Source organism: Myotis daubentonii, chromosome 9 (genome assembly GCF_963259705.1).
Source record: "Myotis daubentonii chromosome 9, mMyoDau2.1, whole genome shotgun sequence".
NCBI classification, from domain to species: Eukaryota; Metazoa; Chordata; class Mammalia; order Chiroptera; family Vespertilionidae; genus Myotis; species Myotis daubentonii.
This window is the reverse complement of record NC_081848.1, coordinates 39,383,851-39,404,539: the sequence shown is the minus strand read 5'-3', so window position 1 is coordinate 39,404,539 and position 20,689 is coordinate 39,383,851. Positions and strand designations below refer to the sequence as shown.

The window sequence follows — 20,689 nt, the reverse complement described above, 5'->3', positions numbered from 1 at the left end:
CTTGGGGATGGAGATGGACATGGGCGCTCGCCTCTTCGAGTCTTTCTGTCGCAGCCCCCTGCCGTGGTCCTTGCGGGGCGCACTGTACGAGATGCCAGATGCGTGCCCAGCGCTCGGCGGCCTGGGTGCCTTCTGCGGGGCTGGCACGGAATCCTCGGCCACCTGCCGACCTGGGCTCGGCCCCGGGAGGCTCCCGACGATATTCCACCGCAGACAGAGCGAGGCTGGAAGGGAGGACGAGAGAACGGGGCCCGATCGAGCCCAGAGGGGTTAGGCTGAGCCGCACGGTCCCCCACCCCGCTTCCTATTTCCCAGCGGGAGCTCTGCAGCCTCCTCCCAGCGCGTTCGCCCCACAGCGCGGCGCCAGTTCGCATGCGCAGCAGGCAGGGTCCTCCCGCCCCTTTGGAGACCACGCCCCTGTCCCCCGCTGGGCGGAGGCCGGGGGGCGGGGCGGGGTGGGCCGCAGGCAGGGAGTCCCAGCTCCAGCCCCGGCGTTTGCCAGCCCCACCTGATCCCCGGCCGGAACCGAAGGCTACTGCCCGGGCCCGTCGAGCCTCCGCTCCGGTGCCCGCGCGGCGCCCGCACCCCGGAGTCCGGCTCGGCCGGTGGCGGCGCTGCAGGTAGGAGGCGCTGCGCAGAGGGAGGCGTGTGCGAGCGCGCGCGTGTTCCTGTGTGTGCTTCGGGTGCGTGTGCTTCGGGTGCGTGTGCTCCATTCGGGTGTGTGTGCGGGTGCAGTGCCGGCCAGTGCGTGCCCTGTGTGCCCCGGTCGGTGGGGGTGTGCACGTTCCTCACCGCGGAGAAAGGGGGTGAGCGCTGGCTTCCAGCCCGGAGGACCGCAGCTGGGAGGATCCGACGGGGCCCCCAGGGTTCGTCCCCACCCAAGCCTCCACCCCGCAGCTAGGGCCCCACCCCCACCCCCACCCCCACCCCCACCCCCCGGAGTTCCGGAGCAAGTTTCCTAGTTCTGACGCTCTGGGATTGAACCGGGGGCTTGACCATCCCTTCCTCACGATTTTCCTTTCAGCCCTCCACCCATCCATGCCACAACCCTCCGGGGTGCCCGCCCTCCCTCCCGTCCCCCGTCCTGGGAGCTTGGGAAAGGAAAGGGGGCAGAGTAGCTTCTCCTCCTGACCCTCCTCCGCTTGTGGAGCTGGGGACTTCCCCGCCCCCCCTCCCCCGGCTGCGGGGTTTGGGTGTGGTGTGAGGGGCGGGGGAGGGGCGGGGAGGGCCGGGAGAGAGTGGATCGTGGGCTTCTCTGATCCTGCCTGGGCCCTTCAGATTTGGGGGTCTGAGGAGGCCCGCCTGGGTCCAGAGATGAAGAAGGATAGATCGTTAGCAGGTGCCAAGTTCTCTCCAGGCTTCCTTCCATGTGGAGGGATCTCCCCTCCCCCTCCACACACACACCTCACCCCACAGGAATGGGGAGAGAGGGCACCCTGGGGTGTGAAGTGAGCCGCTCTCAGGGGTGTTGAGCCAGAATTTGAACCAGGGTCGCCTGGCTCTCAAGCCAGAATCTTCTCCCTGCACCTGCCGCGGTGGAGAGAGAAGTGCCCGGGGCAACTCCTCCTGGGATCCTGGGGATGGAGACATCTGAGTGGACTTCCTGGGAGGCGGGGTTGGAGGGTGGGGTTCAGCCTGGCTTGGAGAGTGAGGCCCCCCCGGGGGAACCACTGTGTTCAGCTGCAAAGATGAACACCCCCCCCCCCCGCCCCCAGGGTCCTTGGGCCTGGTACTTGCTCCAGTCCCCAAAGTCCTGGGGTGGAGGTGGAGGCCTGGCTGCTGTCCCTGGCAGAGGGACTGGGCGGAGTAGGGTGGACCCAGCTGCTGCTTCAGGCCAGAGCTGGGTGCCAGGACAAAGGTGCTCAGGCAGGGTTATGCCCTGAGGAGCAGCTCCACTGACTAGTGAGTCAGATGGGGCCACAGATAAGCCCTTGCCCAGAGTTCCATCCTTGCTGGGAGCCAAGGTGGGAGGCCAGCCCCTGCCTGGGTGCTGGGGGAGATTTCCCTTTAGATACCTGGGTGTGGGGTCTCCAGGGGATGAAAAGTTCACCAAGCAGAAGAGAGGGCAGGACACTGCAGGCCCAGGGGGCAGATGGGTAAGGGCCTGGAGGTGTGAAACTGAATGGTAGTCTGCGGGGAGGGCATTAGCAGTCAGATGTGTGTCTGAGAAAGGTCATCTCTGGCTGCTGTGGTGGGTGGGTCGCTACAGAGGGCAGAGCTCCCTCACTCCCCACCCCCCACTTCCCCACTGGTGGGCATCTGCTACGGGTTCCGGAACAGGGGTGGGGTGCAGGGGGTGGCTCAGGGACTGTACCTGTCCCCAGCTTGAGGAGGGGGCATGGGGGAGCCCTGTCTGAGATGGAGTAGGCCTGGGAGATGTTGACAAGGTAGGGGTTGGACACTGTGGTTGTGAGAGGCCTGCGGGCTTTTGGGGGTGACATCCAGACACTGCTCCCAGACCAGTGCTGCTCTGGCTGCTTCTGCCTCTGCTTTTTCCGCGGGCTGTCAGGACAGCCCAGACGCTCTGGTCCCAGAGGGCACAGGGAAGCCCCTCTGCGTGACCCCTCCTACCTGTGCCTAAATTACTCCTTTCGGAAACTGGCTCCGGGCATGACCTGGAGGCAGGGGACTTCCCTGTGAGTCTCAGTTTCTTCATGTGCAAAATGGGAATAAATGCTGCATAGTTGCAGGGGTTCAGGGAATGACGATTAAGTTTAAAAGTGTCACTAGGGCCCCGCCTGCATGGCTCAGTGGTTGAGCGTCGACAGTTCAATTTACAGTCAGGGCATGTGCCTGGGCTGCTGGCTTGATCCCCAGTGTGGGGTGTGCAGAAGGCAGCTGACCAATGATTCTATCTCCTCACTGATGCTTCTATCTCTTTCTCCCCCTCCCTTCCTCTCTGAAAGTCAATAAAAACATATATTTAAAAAAGTGTCACTGAAGCCCTGGCTGATTTGCTCAGTGGTTAGAGCATCGGCTCATGGACTGAGGGGTCGTGGGTTCTATTCTTGTCAAAGGCACATACCTCAGTTGGGGGTCTGATCCCTGGCCCTGGTTGGGGTGCGTGTAGGAGGCAGCCAGTCGATGTGTCTCTCTCACTTTTTCTCTCCCCCCCCCCCCGCCCCGCCTTCCACTCTGAAAAATCAATGGAAAAAATATCCTTTAAAAAAGTGTCCCTGAAGTGCTTTGCCAGGACATGGTGTTTGGTAGCCATTATAATTAATCGGAAGTAACCATCAGCATCACACAGTCTCTTCTTCCCGGGAGGCGGGGCGGTGCAGAGGAGGGGGGGCCCATTTCGGAGAAGAAGGGTGAAAGGAAATGGGGTCCCCCATTGAAGTGGAAGCCCCTCTTGGTGTCAGTGGGTGTGACCCCTGAGACCCCTCGAGTGGAAGGTCTCTCTATCTGCCTGACCAGGTGCCTGTGCCCCCCTAAAGCTCCTGACCCCGAAATGTCAACATGAAGCTCAGCAGCCGGCTTGGCCCCCCCCCCCCTCCCGGCGCAGAGGGCCGGTCTGCAAACCTCCCAGCCCCCTTCTGCTCCCCTGCCGTCTGGGGCCTGGGCAGATGGGGAAGTCAGTCTGTCTGTCTGTCTATAGCTGGTCTTCTCACCCGGCCCCCTGCCTTTCGTGCCCCTGTCTCCTCAAGTGTTGTGAGCACCTTTAGGAGCCCCCCCCGCCCCGCCCCCGAGACCTCTTCCTTTCTCCACGCCTCACCTTTCCTGCTCAAAACATGCCCTGGCTGGCGGTGGTCCTTCCAGCCTCTCCTTGCCCGCCCCCCCCCCCCGCTCCCCCCACTTCTCCTTTCTGGCTTGATGTGACACCTGGGCTTGTCTTGCTTCGGTTCTGGCCAAGCTGCCCACTTCCCTTTGGACTCAGGCCTTGCCTTTCCTGCTCCCTAAAGGCAGACGGGTGATGCCCCTTTGGGGTTCTAGGAGGTTTTCAGGAGCCAGCCTCAGGCTTGGGCTGGGGAAGATGTAGAAGGCGAGCATTTGCAGTGACGAGTTACTGCTTCCCATTCTAATTGCTCAGGGATGTGTTTCTAGGGTTAGCTTTCCCAGGGCAAGGGGTGTGAGGGTGCCCATTGCTGAGGCTGCGGTGGCCTGTGGACACGGCCTATGGTCAGTTGTGGGAAGACGGGCTGGTGGCCAGAGCAGACAAATCCCAGCACCCTGTCCGGCGTCAGGGTGTGCCCAGTAAGGGCCACAGGACCTTGAGGCCTGGGGGCAACAGGCAGAGGCCTGCTCTGCCTGCCCCTGCCCCAGTCGCCACCTGCCACCCTCCACGCCTCGCCCCGCCCGCTGTGTAACTTCTGCCAGTCAGGTGAGTGGGACCCAACCAGTTTGTTACTAATAATAGCAACTAAGACACTGAACTTTGGGGTGACTTTGTTTTGCCCTGGAGCAGTTCCAGGTGTAATAACTTCATCCTCGCTGGCTCACCCACTTCCTTGAGCAGGAGGGAGGAGTGAGGCCACGCTCCCACCCACCCTTCCTCACGGACAGTGGCGTTCTCCGTTGCTGCTCTGACAAATCAACACAGACTGAGTGGTTCTTAAACAACTCATGCGCATCCTCTTACAGTCCTGGGGGTCAGCAGTCCGAAATGGGTCGTACGGGGCTAAAATCAAGGTGTCGGCAGGCTGTTCCTCCTGGAGGCTCTGGGTAGAGCTGCTCCTTGCCTCTCCCAGCTTCTGGTGGCTGCTGGCAGCCCCGTGACCTCATCCCCCGACTCCTCTACTTCCCTCTTGTGGAGTCAAATCTCCCTGTGCCTCCTGCTGATAAGAACACGTGTGACTACATTGAGGGCCCACCTGGGTAATCCGGGATTAGCTGCCCATCTCAGAATCCTTAATGACATCTGCAAGGCCCCTTTGGCCATATAAGGTAACATTCGCTGTTCCGGGGTTAGGATGTTTATAACTTTGGGGGCCCTTATTGTACCCGCCACAGGACCCCACCGCAGTGTCATTGCAGGCTCCTTCCGCAGGGACCCGCAGTGCTGGCTGCTTCCCCACGAGGTCACGCTCCGTGTCTGTCTCCCCCCAGCCTGGGAGCTACTGTGGGCAGGGCCTGGGCCTGCTGCACCTCCGGCCCCAGAGCCCCCCCTGAGACTGTGGTAGCCAGAGCTCAGGGGTATTCGGACGAGAGGAATGTCTCCATGGGCGGCCCCAGTGACCAGACCCAGCCTCGCATGTGACAGTTAGGCCTTTAATGAGCGCAGCTCACTTCATCCATTCATTCTACAAACCTAGTGCTGGACAGGGGAGATCACCCGGTGAGGCGTGGCCGGCCGGCCGGCCGGGAGCCCCATTTTGTAGATCGGAGGCTGATGGGAGCTAAGTTCTGCCCGGGCAGAGGTGTGTGAGGGAGCAAGGGGGGGGGGGGGAGTGGGCAGGCTGGGCAAGCCGAGGGAAGACCTTCATTTTACAGATGAGAGGTCTGAGGCACACGGTTACGGTTCTGCCTCACCCGGGGCCTGTGTCCCCCTCTGGGGGTGAGGATGTGGGTGGGCCATTCTGAAGCTCTGCGCTGCCTGGGCACGGGGAGAGGCGGCATTGGCAGGAAGGCCACCCCGGGCAGGAGGGGGGCGTGACGCCGAGCAGGGCCAGCACCTGGGAGCTCGGCCAGCACACCCTTGTGCCATCCTGGCCGGTGACGAGCCTCCTGGGGCCGCCGAGGAAGAACCTCCAGCCCAACTTGCAAAGAGCCCCTGGCCTGCAAGCAGCAGATCCTGCCGTGTGGGTCTGCATTACCTGCCCACCACCGAGGCCATGCCGCATGGAGCCCTGCCTCTCTCTCAGGGGCCATTTTTACAGCCGGGTCTCTCGGCCTGCGGCCTGGCCTCCTCTCCATCCCACCTTCCTGAGGACCGTCCAGTAGCGCAGCAAACACGCCCCCACAGCCCCCAGTCCTTAGCCTGGCTCTCAGGCTGCCGTAACCCGGCTGTGGCAGTGTTTCTGGGGTAGCCCCCTCTTCTTTCTCTCTCCCCCCTGCCCCCTGCCCCCCAGCCTTGCGGAAGTGGTTTCTTCCTCCGGGAATGTTCCGTTCATCTCCTGAAATCGCAGTCCACCCTTTGAGATACCGTTTAGATGCCATCTCCTCCGTGCAGCCTCCCCTGCCCCATTTGAATGAATCGCTCCCCTCTGAGGGCAGATCGCTCTCCTCTACCAGGCTGGCCTCCGGGCAGAGCCCTGTCTGGCTCCTCGCTGCCCCGGAGCAGGCGTGAGTGAAGGAGCAGGACTCCCAGGGGCTGGCTAGTGCACGGCTGTCTGCGTGAGTGGCCGGTCAGGGAGAGCAGGGGTCTGACGTGAGATCGGCTCCTGGCTCGGCCTTGATGCACCTTCTCCCGCTCTGAGCCGCTGGATCTCATCTGTGCCGTGAGAACAGCACAGCTCCTTTCTGAGGTTGTGCAGGGGCGTGGCCTAGGAATCAAGCCTCAGTTTCCCAGCCTGAGAAACGGGCACCCTTTCGCTAGATTTCCAACCTTGAGACTTAGAGGCAGGAGGTTCCAGGGGCAGAGACTGCCCATGCGGGAAGCAGGAAAAGAGGCTGTCCTGGTGACAACCCCTGCAGATGGGAGAAGAGCTGGACGTGTTCCCTTCCTCACAGTTCCATGGTGAGAACCTACCGGCCAGAGAGGGCAGGAGGCTGCCTGGAGTCACACAGCACAATGGAGCGGGGACGGCTTCTGTGACCTGATCAAGTCTCAATGTGTGGGGTTGTTTTCCCTGTGGGAGTAGCAACACCTGCACCTGAAGCTCCGTGCTCCGCCCACTGCCCGGGAGACTGAGAAAAGCCCCCGAGGGAGGCGCTCAGCTGCCCCTGCCCCTCCCTTGGCACATTCTCCGCAGGATGTGGTGGTGGGCTGGGCGCCCTGCGGCAGGCGATCGCTGCCCTGGGTTTCTGTGACACCCAGGTGTGGGGACTTTCAGTGCCCACACCAGCCAGACGGGCTGCTCACCCCACCCCGCGGGCTGAGCCTTAGCCATCCCCTGAGCAGGGAAGCCCCAGCCTCCAGGAACACGGCCAAGTTCCCCGCTTTGTCCTGCCTTCACTGGAGCATGCTTGTGGAGGTCTGTCTCTCAGGAACTCCCCCGCTTACCCCGCCTCCCCAACACGCTGGGGTGGGACCCGAATCCCAATGAAGAGCAGCTGTGGGGCCGAAGCCTGGCGACTCAGCCTGGCCACACAGCAAGCTGAGCTGGAGGCTGGGTTTTCCCTCCAAGCGCTGCCAGGGGGACACCAGGGCCTCAGGACCACTGCCCCCAGCACCAGTGAGGGACCCTGCACCCCCAACCCCTGGCCCGCCCTCCAGGCCCTTTGCGTCTCCCAGCAGGGGAGCTGCTGGCCGTCTCTGTGCGAGAAAGTTGACTGCAGCTGGGTGGAGAACGGATTGGACGCAGACAGAAGCGATAAGGGGAGGGGAGGTAGAAGAAAGACAGGATTTCCCAGCCCTGGTGCCAGCCTGCTCCGCGTAGGCTGGACTGACTCACTGGGCCTGGCCCCTAGCTCTGCTGGCGGAGCCCAGAGCCCAGCGCCTGGAACCCGGAATCTGGAACCCGGAACCCGGAACCCGGTGGCCCCAGCCCCGCTCTCCCTCCACATTCTCCTCCCCAACCCTGTCATCCCTCCCTCCGTGCACAGTGAGTGGGGTCCTGGGAGGCCAAAATGTACCCAACCTAGAAGAGGTACACATTAAGCTCGTTATTGAAATGGTGGCTTGTGGGACAAGAGGAGGGTGGGATCAAAGAGAATGAGTACATTGACAAAAACACAAACACCCAAATAACCAGGAAGTCACCGAATTCTGGGGCTGTGCCCTCTCCAGGCCCCCACCCCTGGCACCTCGCCTTCCCGGCTGTTACTCAGGGCTCTGCCTCCTCCCCTCCGTCCATTGTGTCCCCTGCCTGCTCCCCCCGGGACCCTGGTGCAGCCTTCAAGCCCACTCAGGTTCCATCTTCAAGACCACCCCCTCTCCCCGCCGCTCTAACCTGCCTGCCACGTGCCTTCCTCCTCGGAGCACTGACCACTGGTCCGCGTCTGTCACGCTGGGCTCCTCTCCTCCTGGGACTTGACCCTTAAGGACCTGACCCCTTGTCGGCTCGGGGCCAGCCTAGAATGGGTGTCAGTGAAGACGTGCCCCCCGAATCATAAGACACAGCTACTCAGCCCTTCCCTTGTCATGTGGCAAAGAGAAGGGGTCCTGTGCCCTGGAGTGGGGTGCAGTGGAGTGGAGTGGATTGCCAGGCATTGGTGTGGGGCATCACCGGCTCCCCCACTGTTGCTGGATGGTACCCACTCTGCTGGTCCCGTGCTGGGCGGCGGGCACCGCTGTGGGGGTGGGGAATTGCGGTCCAGAGGAGGCAGGCCTTGCTTCCTTCTCCCTTTCATTCCCACAAGGGCTGGCCACAGGCCGGGGCGAGTCTCCCGCCCACAGAGCCCTGGACCGCGTCTGCTCACCACGCGCACGTGAGCCTCCCAGTGCCAGCTCTACAGCCTTCCTCCCGCCTTCCCGCTCCCGTCTTTCCTTTCCTGGTGCATTCTCCATGTGGCAGAGGGGCATCCCAAGTCCCTGCCCTGCTCAGCACCTTCCCAGCTCTCCGTCCCCTCGGGACCGGGCCCGATTCTTGTGCCCGCACCCCAGGATCTCTGACTGGGACCCTGTGCACCTCCCCACCCCACCTCCACTCTGTCAGCTCAGCTCCTCTCAGGGCTGAGTGTCTCTGGGGACGGTCCCTGGGTGGCTGGCACCCCCTCTCAGAGGCAGAGGAAACCTTGGAAGGAGGCAGGTTCCAGGGTGGGGGGAGGGGGCACCCCCTTCACCTGTGGGACCCTCTCTGGGACGTGAGCGCTCCAAGGGTGAAAGCTGTGGTGTTCTGAGAGATGGAGGCGACTTGCAGAAGGTCCCACAGCCTGTGTGAGCCAAGGCCAGGCCGGTGCTCTGACCCAGGCCAGGGCTCCTCCCTCCGGGTGTGTAATGTCCGGCCAGAGCTGGTGACGTCGGGTCTCCAGGTTCAGCCACGCTTTCTGTCCAGGGTCACTGCACGGATTTTTCAAAAACGTTTCATTGAAGCATAAAGAATAGTTCACACACCACAGGTGCGCAGCTCAGTGACACGCCCGTGAGGCCACCTCCCAGATCAAGGAGCCGTGGTCCCAGAACCCAGAAGCCCTCTCATCCCCTTTTAGTCGCCGCCCCCAGGGGTGGCTGTTTCCCTGCCTTCTCTTCACCGGAGCTGGGTTCAGCCTGCTTGTCAATTTTGTATAAATGGGATCACAGTTTAGCTTCTTTTTTAATACTGTGCTCGTGAGATCCATCCATGGAGTTTCATGCAATAGTTCGTTCATTTTGTATAATATTCCATGATAACAGCATATGTATCCTTTCTTCTCTTGCACTGTTTCCCCTTTTCAGGTGTAACAAATACTGTGATAAAGTTCTTGTACATGTATTCTGGTGAATACGTGCATGCATTTCTGTTCAATATGCACGTAGGAGTAGACTCGCTGAATGACAGAGTATGTGTTTGTTCAGCTTTGGTAGATATGGTCAGACGCTTCTGCAAAGTGGCTGTACCAACGTACACTCTCACCACCAATATAGATCGGTTTGGGAGTGTGTGAGTGTGTGAATGTGTGAGTGTGTGTGTGTGTGTGTGTGTGTGTGTGTGTGCTGTCTTTCATTTTAGCCATTCTAGGCAGGGGATGTAGTGGTATCTTATCGCATTTTTTTTTTTTTTACCTTAGAGGACATCTATTAAAGTTGAGGACAATGAAACAAGGAAGGCTGGGGAAATGAGCCCAGGCTGCTCTGCTTTGGTTCACTAAGAAGTCAGAACAAAGGGGCCTGGGGGACAGGTTCAGGGAGTTTGTCTGGGATGAACTGCTGCTGCTCATTGCTGCCCTGGTTGTAAGCCTGGTCTCATTGCATTTTTCATGTGTATTTATTTCCTTGATGATTAGTGAAATCAAACATGTTTTCATTTCTTGGCCATCTGAACATGCTCTTTTTCTTTCTTCAGAAAGCTTCGTCGTTTTACTTTTCGGTTGGATTCATGCTCTCTGTGGAGTTGTTTTGTGTATGGTGTGAGGTAGGGGTCAAGGGGAAGCTTTTCCCATATGGATAGCCACTTGACCCAGCACCTTTTATTGAGAAGCCCATCTTTCCCCCAGTGCCCTGTGGTGTCACCTTTGTCATACGTCAGGTGTCTGTGTCCTAGTGGCCTCCGTCTGGGCTTTCTGTTCTGTTCCCTACCCTCCGCCAGTTTCACACTGAGTCAATTACCAGAGCTTTGTGGCAGGTCTGGTTAACTGTTAGTGTGAGTCCTCCAGCTGTTCTTCAGATGGCCTTGGCAACTCATGGTGCTCTGTGTGCTGGCTCCATTATCCCACCTCTTAGAGGAGAGTCCCAAGGCTCAGAGAGGTCAGGTGACTTGCCCCTGCCACACAGCCCTACTCCACAGCGCCCTGCCCTCTGACGCTTGCTGTAATGCTAAGGTTCCTGCCTACACCACTAGGAACTCAATAGTTTTTTAAAATCAACTTCCTTTTTCCTTATTTTTTAAAGGAAACGGTGTCTACTGTAAATGGAAAGTCAGCGTTACTCTCCAGTCCTGGAAGAATCTTAAAAATCAAGTAAAAACAATAGAAAAATCCATCCCTTTCTGGGCAGGTGCCGAGGCTCTGAGTCTGAGGCTGGCTTCTCCCTTGTTAGAGGAGGTGGGCAGGGGCTCTGCGGGGTTAAAGACCTGCTGGACCACACTGGGCTCTCCTTGAGAGGGAGCTGGCAGAGGAACCACTTTCTGACGCCTTGATTGCCGTGTTTGCCCTAAATGGTAACAGTACTGACGCAGGCCCTGCTTCGGGAAGCCCTGGTGTGATGCGGAGCCCGGAGGTTGGGATCCAGCTAACAAGCCACAGATTTTTTTTTATACGTGTGCTGATTAAAAGCTTTCATAATAAAATGAGAGTAGAAAATATGGTGTATGGTATAACAAAATGTGTTTTCATAAGATATTATGGGCCGATCATGCATTCAAACACCTCAAGACATTCTGCACAAAGAACTTACAGATCCTATTTATTTAATAACACAACGTCTAGTCCTTTAAGAACATGCTTTTAAGAACATAACTACAATGAAATTTTCAAAGCCAGAAATTAAAATAATATTTCTTTATTCATTAAAATATTGAACAAATGACTTTATGGGACAGGATGCCGTAAACTTGTTTCTGTAACACAGCAGGCAGGTTGTGTGCTAGGAACGGAAGAGAGGAAGCTAAGTCAAACAAAATAAGTCCAGGGAGTGGGTAGTCCTACATTTCTGGTTAACTGAGGCTTCATGTTGTTAAGGGGAGGGCGGTCTTTGAGCTTCAAATTTTGTTTCTAAAAATAAAAACTTCGCCCTAGTCAGTTTGGCTCAGTGGCTAGAGCGTTGGCCTGTGGACTGAAGGGTCCCGGGTTCGATTCCAGTCAAGGGTACATGCCTGGGTTGTGGGCTCGATCCCCAGAAGGGGGCGTGCAGGAGGCAGACAATTGATTCTCTCTCATCATTGATGTTTCTAGCTCTCCCTCTTCCTTCCTCTCTGAAATCAATAAAAATATATTTTAAAATAAAAACTTCCCCAAACATCAGAAGTATGCCTTCCTACCTCAGCAAAGATTTTTCCCCCCTTTTTACAATTTAGAATTCTGCTGTTCATTTTTCAAATATATGAACAATACCTGGTTAATTTCTTAAACTACCAGTGTCACCCTTCAGATTATGGTTTTGTCGCATTTCCATATACTCCCCCACCCCCACCCCCCTATCCCCTCGTGATGAATGTAGGGCCGGTGATAGGAAAGTTACTGAAACATGCTTAGATAAAAATTGCTCTCAGAAATACTTTATTCATAAATAATTCAGCAAGTGTTTTTTGAAAGCCTGCGACATTTGCAGGTCTAGGAAGAGCAGGACAGGCACGAGGCCTGCCCCAGAGAGCTCACCATCTCGAACACGGCAGATCGAGCCCTGGTGCCAAGCCACTCTGAGCCTTCATTACATTTGTAAAGATTTGCATAGATATGGATGTCCTCTGTGAGGACAAAGAAAACATCCCTTATGCACATCGTCCTTTAGGTTCTCATGAGGGGAATTTGGAAACCTGCATGTTGAGTGGGGACTTTGCTCCGATTGCCTTGTGCTCCTTCTGACAGCGCTGAGCATCCCGTCCGCTCCCCCAGCAGCCTCCGCGTTGTCTGGCTGGCTGGCTTTTCCTGTGATACTTTGCTCACCTTGCTGCTCCCCTTCGCTGTTGTTTTCTGTTTCTTTGCTTCTTACCAGAAGCCTGGTCACCTGGGCTTCCCATCTTCCCTTCCCTGGCTTCTCATTCACTTAGCTAATCTTAACGCTTCCTTAAATGTTGGGCCTTCAGTGAGTGCAGTTCACCGGCAATTCCAATGAGCATTCCCTTGAGCGCTGGTGTGAACTTCCCATCTTCTTTACAATACTCTCTTCCTGAATGCGATTTAGAAATATTATTCTCAAAAAAATAACGTTTCTTGAGAATTCCCGCTTTAAAGGCCGTATTGAAAAGAGACCGGTATAGGAACGCATAGCTCAGCAAGGGGCGCTTCTACTTCATCTTCGGTTCTTACCATTGCACGTATCGGATTCTGCAAGGTCATCGTTAAAGCTCTTTGGTGGGATATCAATTTTTCACATAAGTGCTAAATCTAAAAATTTAATTTGAGGCTCCTTGATACCAAATTAAATTTTATATGAACGCATGATGCTTGAAACTTAAAAAAACACACGCATGGGATAAAAAGTTAAGACAGTTAAGTATGCATTGATATGTCTATATCCTGTATCATAAATGAAATATAATTAAAAATTCAACTGTTTTTGAGTCTGCAAGTCAGATGCTGTCAAGCAAACTGTCGTGAATAATCCACAATCCTGTTACAATTTTAACTTACAGGCAAATAGGGAGATTCAATACATTTTCCAAATGTTCTCGGAGAGGATTATCTGAAGCGTCCTCCAGTAATAAAACACAGTTGGATGATCCATTTACTGCCGATGAACTGGCCGTGCGGGCCGTGAGGTAGCAATGAAAGACGGCATCTTCTGGGCACGCGGCGCATGCCTTCCATGCATACGCGTTCCCTCTTCACATGAAATGGAAGAACGAGAAGGGACCGGCAGTCACTGTCCACTATTTCACCAAGTATTGGTGTTTTCATAGTTTTAAATCCCTGGTTTCCGTTTTACAACACCAAGACCAATAATTTATTTTGTAAGGTAATCCTGTGTTCCAAGTATCAGATATGAACAGCTTCCAACACGATCTTTAGGCATGATTTGCCGTCGGAGCCATGCTTTAGGAAAACATGTCCAGCCGTCTGTGGCGGATTTATTCCTTTTCCATCATTGCAGTTGGGGCTGCAGAAACTTTACCTTCTTCTACTGCAGACTTTGAAGACTGCTGTGAAAGGCGTGCCTTCAGGAACACCGAGGACTTGGTACACAGCCTCGGGGCGGACGTCAGTGTGATCTTAAAGGAAACCTTCGCCGTGGTGGAGCTGGTCTGGACAGCGAACACCGACGCGCCGCAGGTTTTGGACACTTTTCTGGACGTTCTCATCTACGAAACGGGACTACAGCCCTCTCTCCTGTTTCTTCCTGGCTTTGGCGCTGCACTGTCCAGGGGAGGCTCCTGGGAGTCATCTGCTCAGCATGGCCTGCTGCAAGATGAGCCCTCTCTCTGCCCCGTCCTCCGTGTGAACACTTCCACAGATCCAGGGGAGAGCAGACAGGCTGCAGCCTCCTGGGAGCGGGTGCTCCACGTTTACACGGCGAGGACAGAGACTCCTATAGGGCAGGCCTGTGGCTGATGCCGCCTTCTTACCCTGCCATTTGAGAAGCTGGAATCAGGCGGGGCTGATAGCAGCTCAGGGGGCTTAGTGACTTGCCCCAGGACAAAGCTCTAAGTGGTGTAGGCAGGACTTGAACTCAGGTCTGACTGACCTGCTGGAGGACTGGGTTCTCTGAGCTGCCTGGCAAGCCCTCATTCTGACCCAGCTCAGCTCCCCCGCACTCGGTCCACAGAGCCCCACTGTGCTAGCTGTGTCTGAATGGCTTTGCACTTTCCTGTGTGAGCCTTCTCTCTCTTCTCTTTAAAATATATTTTTAATTGATTTCAGAGAGGGAGGGAGAGGGAGAAAGAAATGGAAACATCAATGATGAGAGAGAATCATTGATTGGCTGCCTCCTGCATGCCCCACACTGGGGATGGAGCCTGCAACCTGGGCATGTGCCCCGGCCTGGAATTGAACTGTGACCTCCTGGTACACAAGTCGATGTTCAAACACGGAGCCACGCCAGCCGGGCTGTGAGCCTTCTCCTGAGTTGTTCTCTCCTAAAGGACATCTGACTCCTGGGGCCAGACCTTTGTGTCCCTCTTGCTGGAGCCTCTGAAATGACACATTTTTTCATTTTGCTTGTATTCATGAAGTTCGTCGGCGACTGAAACCCTGAATTGTTGTAACCGTCCTGCCGGAGTCTGGGAACTTTGTAGATGTCCCCAGACATTGATGCTGACGTCCCCGGGGCGCAGTGCCTTAAAGTGTACAAGGCGCTGCGCATCTCATTTGATCCTCCCAGAGGCCCTGGCACATTATCTCTTCCTTCCAGACTAGGACCGGGCAGGCCAGCGAGGCCACGTGGCCTGTCCAGGATCCCACAGCTTATGGCGACACTGGGGAATGAAAGCCCCGTCTCCACCAGGAGCTGGAGAGAGGCTGGGCCGCTGCTGAGAGCACCCAGCCATCAGGAGGGGAGGGAAGGAGAGAGCGCGGCCGGGCTGGGGAGAGGGCGGGCCCTGTCTTCAGGAGGCCTGAGAGCTGGTGCCGCTCTGACATGGAAAGCTGATCCCCCCCGGCGTCCCTCCACCCTGTGAGCCTGCTTCCCCGTCAGTGAAGGTGAAGGAATTCCTCCTGTAGCACCTGTGCTGGTTCATTCAGTGCAAAGTTACTAAATACGCCCCTTGATGCTGGGCCCTGGGGCACAGGCAGGAGCTGGGCAGGGCCCCTGCCTTGCAGGTGCACAAGCTGGGCTGGAGAGATGGACAAGCCGTACAGAAGATGGGGTCCCACATAAGGAGCCTGTCACAGGGGTTCCGGGATGGCGGGGGGGGGGGCGGGGGGTGGGGAGGGCAGTGTCGGAGGCAGGTGGGAGGTACGTGGCTGCGTCTCTCAGGTGACGGGTCCTCCAGGCATGCTCGTGTGGCAGGAGCAGTGGGTGCAGAGGCCCTGAGTGAACAGCACTGGGGGCTGGAAGGGGCTCGCACCGCTGGACGCAGGTGGGGGATGGCAGAGGGTGGGTGAGATTGGCAGGGCGGAGGGATGAGGGCAGGCAGGAGGGAGGGCCGCGGCGAAGCTGGGGCTGTCCTGCTAGTGCCTGGCTCACACAGAAGACAGGCCGTGCTGCGGCCCCAGCAGGGGAGGCCTGGCTCCTGACTCTGGGTTATCCGTGGCCTTCGGTGCTTATGCCTGGAACTGCAGGGAGAGGGCAAAGTTCAGGGGCTGGTGGCTCAGTGACCCCAGGGGTATTGACTCAGTGGATGGAGTGGAAATGACCCCGGGGCAAATGCAGGGGCAGGAGGGTAGGCAGCATGAGGTGCAGGCTGTGCAGAGGCCGGGCCAGAAGAGCCTGCATAAGTAGGCCAGGGTCAGCCTGGCTGGCAGGGGTGAGGCAGGAGAGGTGGCTGGACTCGGTCAGACGCTCAGCAGCCAGGGGTGGCCCAGGTTCTCCCAGGCCCCGGCCCAGCTGAGCTTTCCCCTTTCCTACCCTCCCCCACCTCGCCGCTTCCCTTCTGTCCTCCCCAGGAGCAAGCCTTCCCAGCAGTGTTAGCTGTGCAGCCTGGAGGGCCGCCAGAACCCCCATCCTCCAGCAGCCGGGCTGTGTGACCCCAGCCAGCTCGCTCCGCTCCCTGGGCCCTTTGGGCTCTGAGCGCTGGAACTGCTAGGGCTGATATCTGGGCTCCTGCTTTCAGCTTCTTTGATCTAATTCTCGCAGCTTAAATTGCTTCCTGAGAGGCCCTGCAGAAACTGGAAGCCGCGTTGCTAATGACTCTCCTGGGTGGCCGTGTGCCAGAGGCCCAGGGACTGGCGCCCCAGGCTCCCCCCTCTCTTTCCTTCAGGCCTCCAAGGCTGGGAGGCTGGGTGGGAGCCGGCAGAGTTATGGGCCTTCCTGGGCAGCGGAGTGGCAGAGAGGTGAAGTGGTCAGCCTGAGGCCACAGCAGTGGAGCAAGCCGTGCCAGTAGGATGTGGGGGCAGAAGATGAAATGGCTGTGGGTCCAGTGCCGAGGACAAACCAGCTCTCAGCCCGAAGCAGGGACCACAGGCCCGCCGGCTCTCCGTGTTGTCCCTCATGTTCCACGCTCATTGCCCATTCTCACCTCCTTTCCTTCCTGCTTCTCCCTTCCCTGTGGATCCCCTTTTCCCTTCCCGGAGGCTGACGCAGCCAGGGTGTGTGTGGGGTGAGCCCTGCCCTGCCTGGGACTCAGCCCTCCCTCCTGCCTTGTGGGGTCGCCAGGCCAGGGGGGAGGCACCGAAGTCGGAGGATATGGCTTTGAGTCAGACTCTGCCCTGGAACGTGGACAAGTCACCTCCCCTCATGAGCCTCAGTTCTCTTGTCTGGAAAATGGAAACCAGAAAAGGCCTGCCCAGCATTGTTTGCAAATGCCACGCACACACCTCGGGCCCGCAGTTTGCACATGGGAGGTGCCAGAGGAATGGGGCGCGCTCTCTCGGAAATGAGAGGTGGCCTGCCCACTTCCCTTCTCCTTCCTCTCCCCCCCGGCCCACGAGGCAGTCTCCTTGGCCTTTGGTTAATTTTATCTTCCAATCACTGAAGCAATGATTGTTCCCACTGTGAAGATGATAGGATGGGGACTCAGGTTGAGGGACTTGTTTAAAGCCACGCAGCACAAGTAGTACAATTGGGACTGGCACCCACATCGGTCTTGCTCTCAAAGTTGTGTTTGCTCCCGAAGCCAGCCTTCCTTGTTTGCCCCCGAAGCCAGCCTTCCCTCAGCTGCACCGGACGTTGGAAGCTGTGCCTCCGTGGGGCTGCAGTGTTGCCCTGGACAGGTCCAGGACGCGTAGACGAGGGGAGTATGGCGCTCTGCCAGCAGCCCGGATGGAGTCTGAGACTCCGGGACGTACCTGGGCTGTCAGTTATGTGCCCGGCTCTCTGAGCATCTGTCAGGGTGTCTGATGTGTCAGGGCCCACCCGCTGGCTGTTGCTCCTCACCCTGCCCTCCCCTCCCGGAGGCCTTGCCGTGTCGGTCCAGGCTGTGTCCCTCATGTTTGGTTGGGACATGGCTTCGAGGTTCAGGGTGCTGGGCTGGGTCCGCCTGGACTCCAGGGGGCTGAGGGGAGGATGACGTGTGCAGCCACCGCCTGTGCCAGCCTCTGTGCCAGCCGCTGTGCGTGCAGGGGGACCAGACCAAGTGCACTCTGCCCTCTGGGGCTTCCGGTCTCGTGGGTGCTTGTGGGCCTATTCCCTGGGCTGGGGGAGGTTCGTGGGGAGATGAGGAGTTGGCTTTGGGATTGGTACCAGTAAGGGCCCTTGGCTCTCATGGGGAGTGGGCCAGCCAGGGGCCCAGAAAAGGCGTCCAGCCTGAACACAGGGGTCACTAGCTGGGGAGGCAGGAGTGAGCAGGCAGACCGCTGGGGTCCCTAGTGGGGGAGGAGAGGTCGGAGATGGGGGAGGGGCCCGAAGCCGAGGAGGAGGGGCCGCAGAGGAGTGAGACACCGAGGTCTGAGAGGCTGTCCTGGGAGGGTCAGACTTGGGGGACTGAGAGATCACGCGATGGGTGGGGGCCTTCAGGGGATTAAGCCATTGGGATGAAGGAGCAATGATAACTGAAGACATTTATTCCAGAAGTGCTGGCGGGAGGGGCCAGAGGGAACGAAAGTAGATGATGGCTGGATGGGGCCTGGGTCGAGGTTTCCCCCTCAGGGCAGAATTGTGCCGCTCCAGACTACGGGCGGGCGGGCGGGCGAGGGTCCAGAGGAGGGACTTGGAGACAGTGCTGCTATTTTCTGCGGGTGCGGCCAGGGAGGTCTAGGGAAGGCTGGTGAAACAGGAAGTGGGTGGGTGAGGCCTGGCAGCCCAGAGCACCCCGTGGTTGTGCCCTAGGCCTGCTGGCCGGCTGGTCTGGTGTCACCTCTAAGCATCAGAAATCAGTTGGCTCCTCTTCCTGCTCTGTGTGTACTTGCTGTGTGACCCTGGGCAGGTCTCTCTCCCTCTCTGAGCCTTTATTCCTGGCTAATGGGAGTGAGGATGCAGGGAGGGGCAGGTGGGGATCACCTGACTTAGGGCCTCCAGGCCTCAGACACTAATGATCTTCTCACCTCTGTCCTCCCAGGTGCCCCAGGGGCCGCCCACACACCCACGCAGCCCTCTGCTGGCTTGTCTTGGCCTCCCCGCCCTGGGCAGCGGCCACCATGTTCTCCTGCGTGAAGCCCTACGAAGAACAGAACTACTCAGCCCTGAAGCGGGCCTGTCGGTGCAGGAAGGTGCTCTTTGAAGACCCCAACTTCCCAGCCACCGACGACTCGCTGTACTACAAGGGCACCCCGGGGCCTGGCGTCAGGTGGAAGCGGCCCAAGGTCAGTGTCTGGTCTGCATTGGAGCTGATGCCAGCAGCTGGGACCCACCCGGGGCGCAGGGCACAGGGCACAGGGCACAGGGCGCAGGGCACAGGGCGCGGGGCACAGGGCGCGGGGCACAGGGCGCAGGGCGCGGGGCACAGGGCGCAGGGCACAGGGCGCAGGGCGCGGGGCGGGGGGGCGGGGAGCAGGGGGGGTGATCCCGAGGCCTCAGGTGGCCGAGAAAGTGGAGGGGCTGATGCTGGGCCCTCCTGCTGTGAGGTTTGATGTGGATGGGGGAGGGGGTGCCAGGATAATGGGCCCTCCTCCCCACTGCCCTGCCAGGACTCACCGCCTCTCTGGGCCTCAGCTTCCTCTGCCCTGTCACCCTCCCGGGGTCCCTGTTGGGATAAAAATGAGGTGATGTGACCTTTCTTAGTGAAATTCAAGCGTAAGTGACGTTTAAGTCCCATTTAGTGACGTTCAAGAGCAAGGCATAAACTTTGCTGATTATGTTCATAATGACTTCGAAATAGTCATTTGCTGTAAGTGGCAAGTACTTATTACGATGATTAATCAATAATAATAACAGTAGTAAAAACTAATAGCCCTTCATAGGGTTGTTGTGAGCAGTAAAAGAGACGGTGCCTGGGAGCCTGGCTCGGAGCCTGGTGCCCAGTCCAGACGGCTCTTACCCTCACTCGTGGGGATGGCGAGTTATGTGGCATCTGGCTGGCTGCTCCCGGTCCTGGCCTCTAGCTGAGGCTAGAACGTGATTAGTGGACGTGCTTGGCCTCCTGGCTTGATTTCATCCTCTTTAACCTCGATTCCTGAGTCTGAGGGTAGGTGCCCTCGGGGCCTAGGTGATGGGGAGGCTGCGGGAGGCTACCTGTGAGCGTGGGTCCCACGGGAGGGACTAGTGCAGGAGACTGAGCCGGGCCGGGGGGCTTGGGCCGGGAGACTCCCGCTGCCGATCATCAGAGAAGGCGTTTGCCAGGAAGGGCTGCGCAAGCCGGAGGCACAGTGTGAGGACACGGCCTGGAACCCTCGGGGCATCTGGGACATGGCGGTGCCTTCGGCCGGCTTGTGGAGGGCGGTGAGGGGAGGCGGAGGGCTGTGAGGGGAGGCGGAGGGCTGTGAGGGGAGGCGGAGGCTGGGGTCCTGGTCCTCAGGGCGATGTGCTCTGGGGCAGCGGGCCATCGAAGGTGAGGTGCTCTGCAGGGTGTGCGGGTCAGATTAGCACTAGAAAGTTCCCTCTGAGCACCTGCACGTTGCGGGAAATGAAGTTTAGTTTTCATGTTCCTCTCCTAGACTGTGATCTCCGGTCCATGCTAACTTAAAAAATAAAACCTCTGTGTATTTCCTTAGACTGAGTAAGGAAGGGAAACTGAGGCTGAGAGGGGAAGGTGGGTGCCCGAGTGTCCAGCGAGCCATCAGCAGAGCTGGGCAGGGACCCAGGAGTCCTGCTTTCCGGCCCCCTCCCCTCTCCCCGACAACAGAGAAAGGGTCCGTGCTGCCTTTGACCTCAGCCCCAGGAGCCACACTAGAATCTCCAGAACTCCCAGCAGCCTCCTGGCTCGGCCACAGATTCCTGCCTCTTGGGCCACTGCTCCCACGCCTTTCTCTCTCCTTTGTCCGGCTTTGGGGAAGGAGGCCGGCCTCAAAGGGCCTTTGTGAGGCCTTGGGTGAGAGGAGGAGGGGGAGACACCCGAGCTCTCTGCCCTCCTCTCACTCCACCCTTTGCTGCTCCGTCCTGACCCTCTCCTGCCCTCCTGCCATCACCCGGACATTTTAGGTCCATGGCTGTGAAGGAGGCTGGTGAGGCCTGGCTGGGGAAGTTGGGGCTCGGTGCCCTGAGAGGAGGAGGTGCCAGGCTGGTGGGCTCAGCAGCCCCTGCTGTGTGACCCCAGGGGAGTGTCTGCCCTCTCTGGGCCTCTTTCCGTCCCTGCCACACCGCCTCCTCTCTCACCACCGTCCTCACTGGGCTTGGTGCCTGGTCCCTTCCAGACACTGGAAGAGGAGGAACAGAACCACCTGGGGG

At 58.3% G+C, this 20,689-nt stretch overlaps 1 protein-coding gene and 1 pseudogene across 2 annotated transcripts in view; one reads left to right on the top strand and one right to left on the bottom strand.

Annotated features, from left to right (window-relative positions):
- Positions 1-443: 443 nt before the first annotated feature.
- CAPN5 (calpain 5) overlaps positions 444-20,689 on the top strand; it is a 52,465-nt gene continuing 32,219 nt past the window's right edge. The window contains exons 1-2 of one of the 2 annotated variants that reach the window (XM_059708376.1): positions 444-620; positions 18,426-18,669. In XM_059708376.1, coding sequence (XP_059564359.1) covers positions 18,505-18,669 — 165 coding nt within the window. In that variant the 5' untranslated portion in view covers positions 444-620; positions 18,426-18,504. The remainder of the gene's footprint in view (positions 621-18,425; positions 18,670-20,689) is intronic. The other variant, XM_059708373.1, reaches the window with a different exon arrangement.
- Positions 13,280-13,634, bottom strand: LOC132241660 (ubiquitin-fold modifier 1-like; annotated as a pseudogene).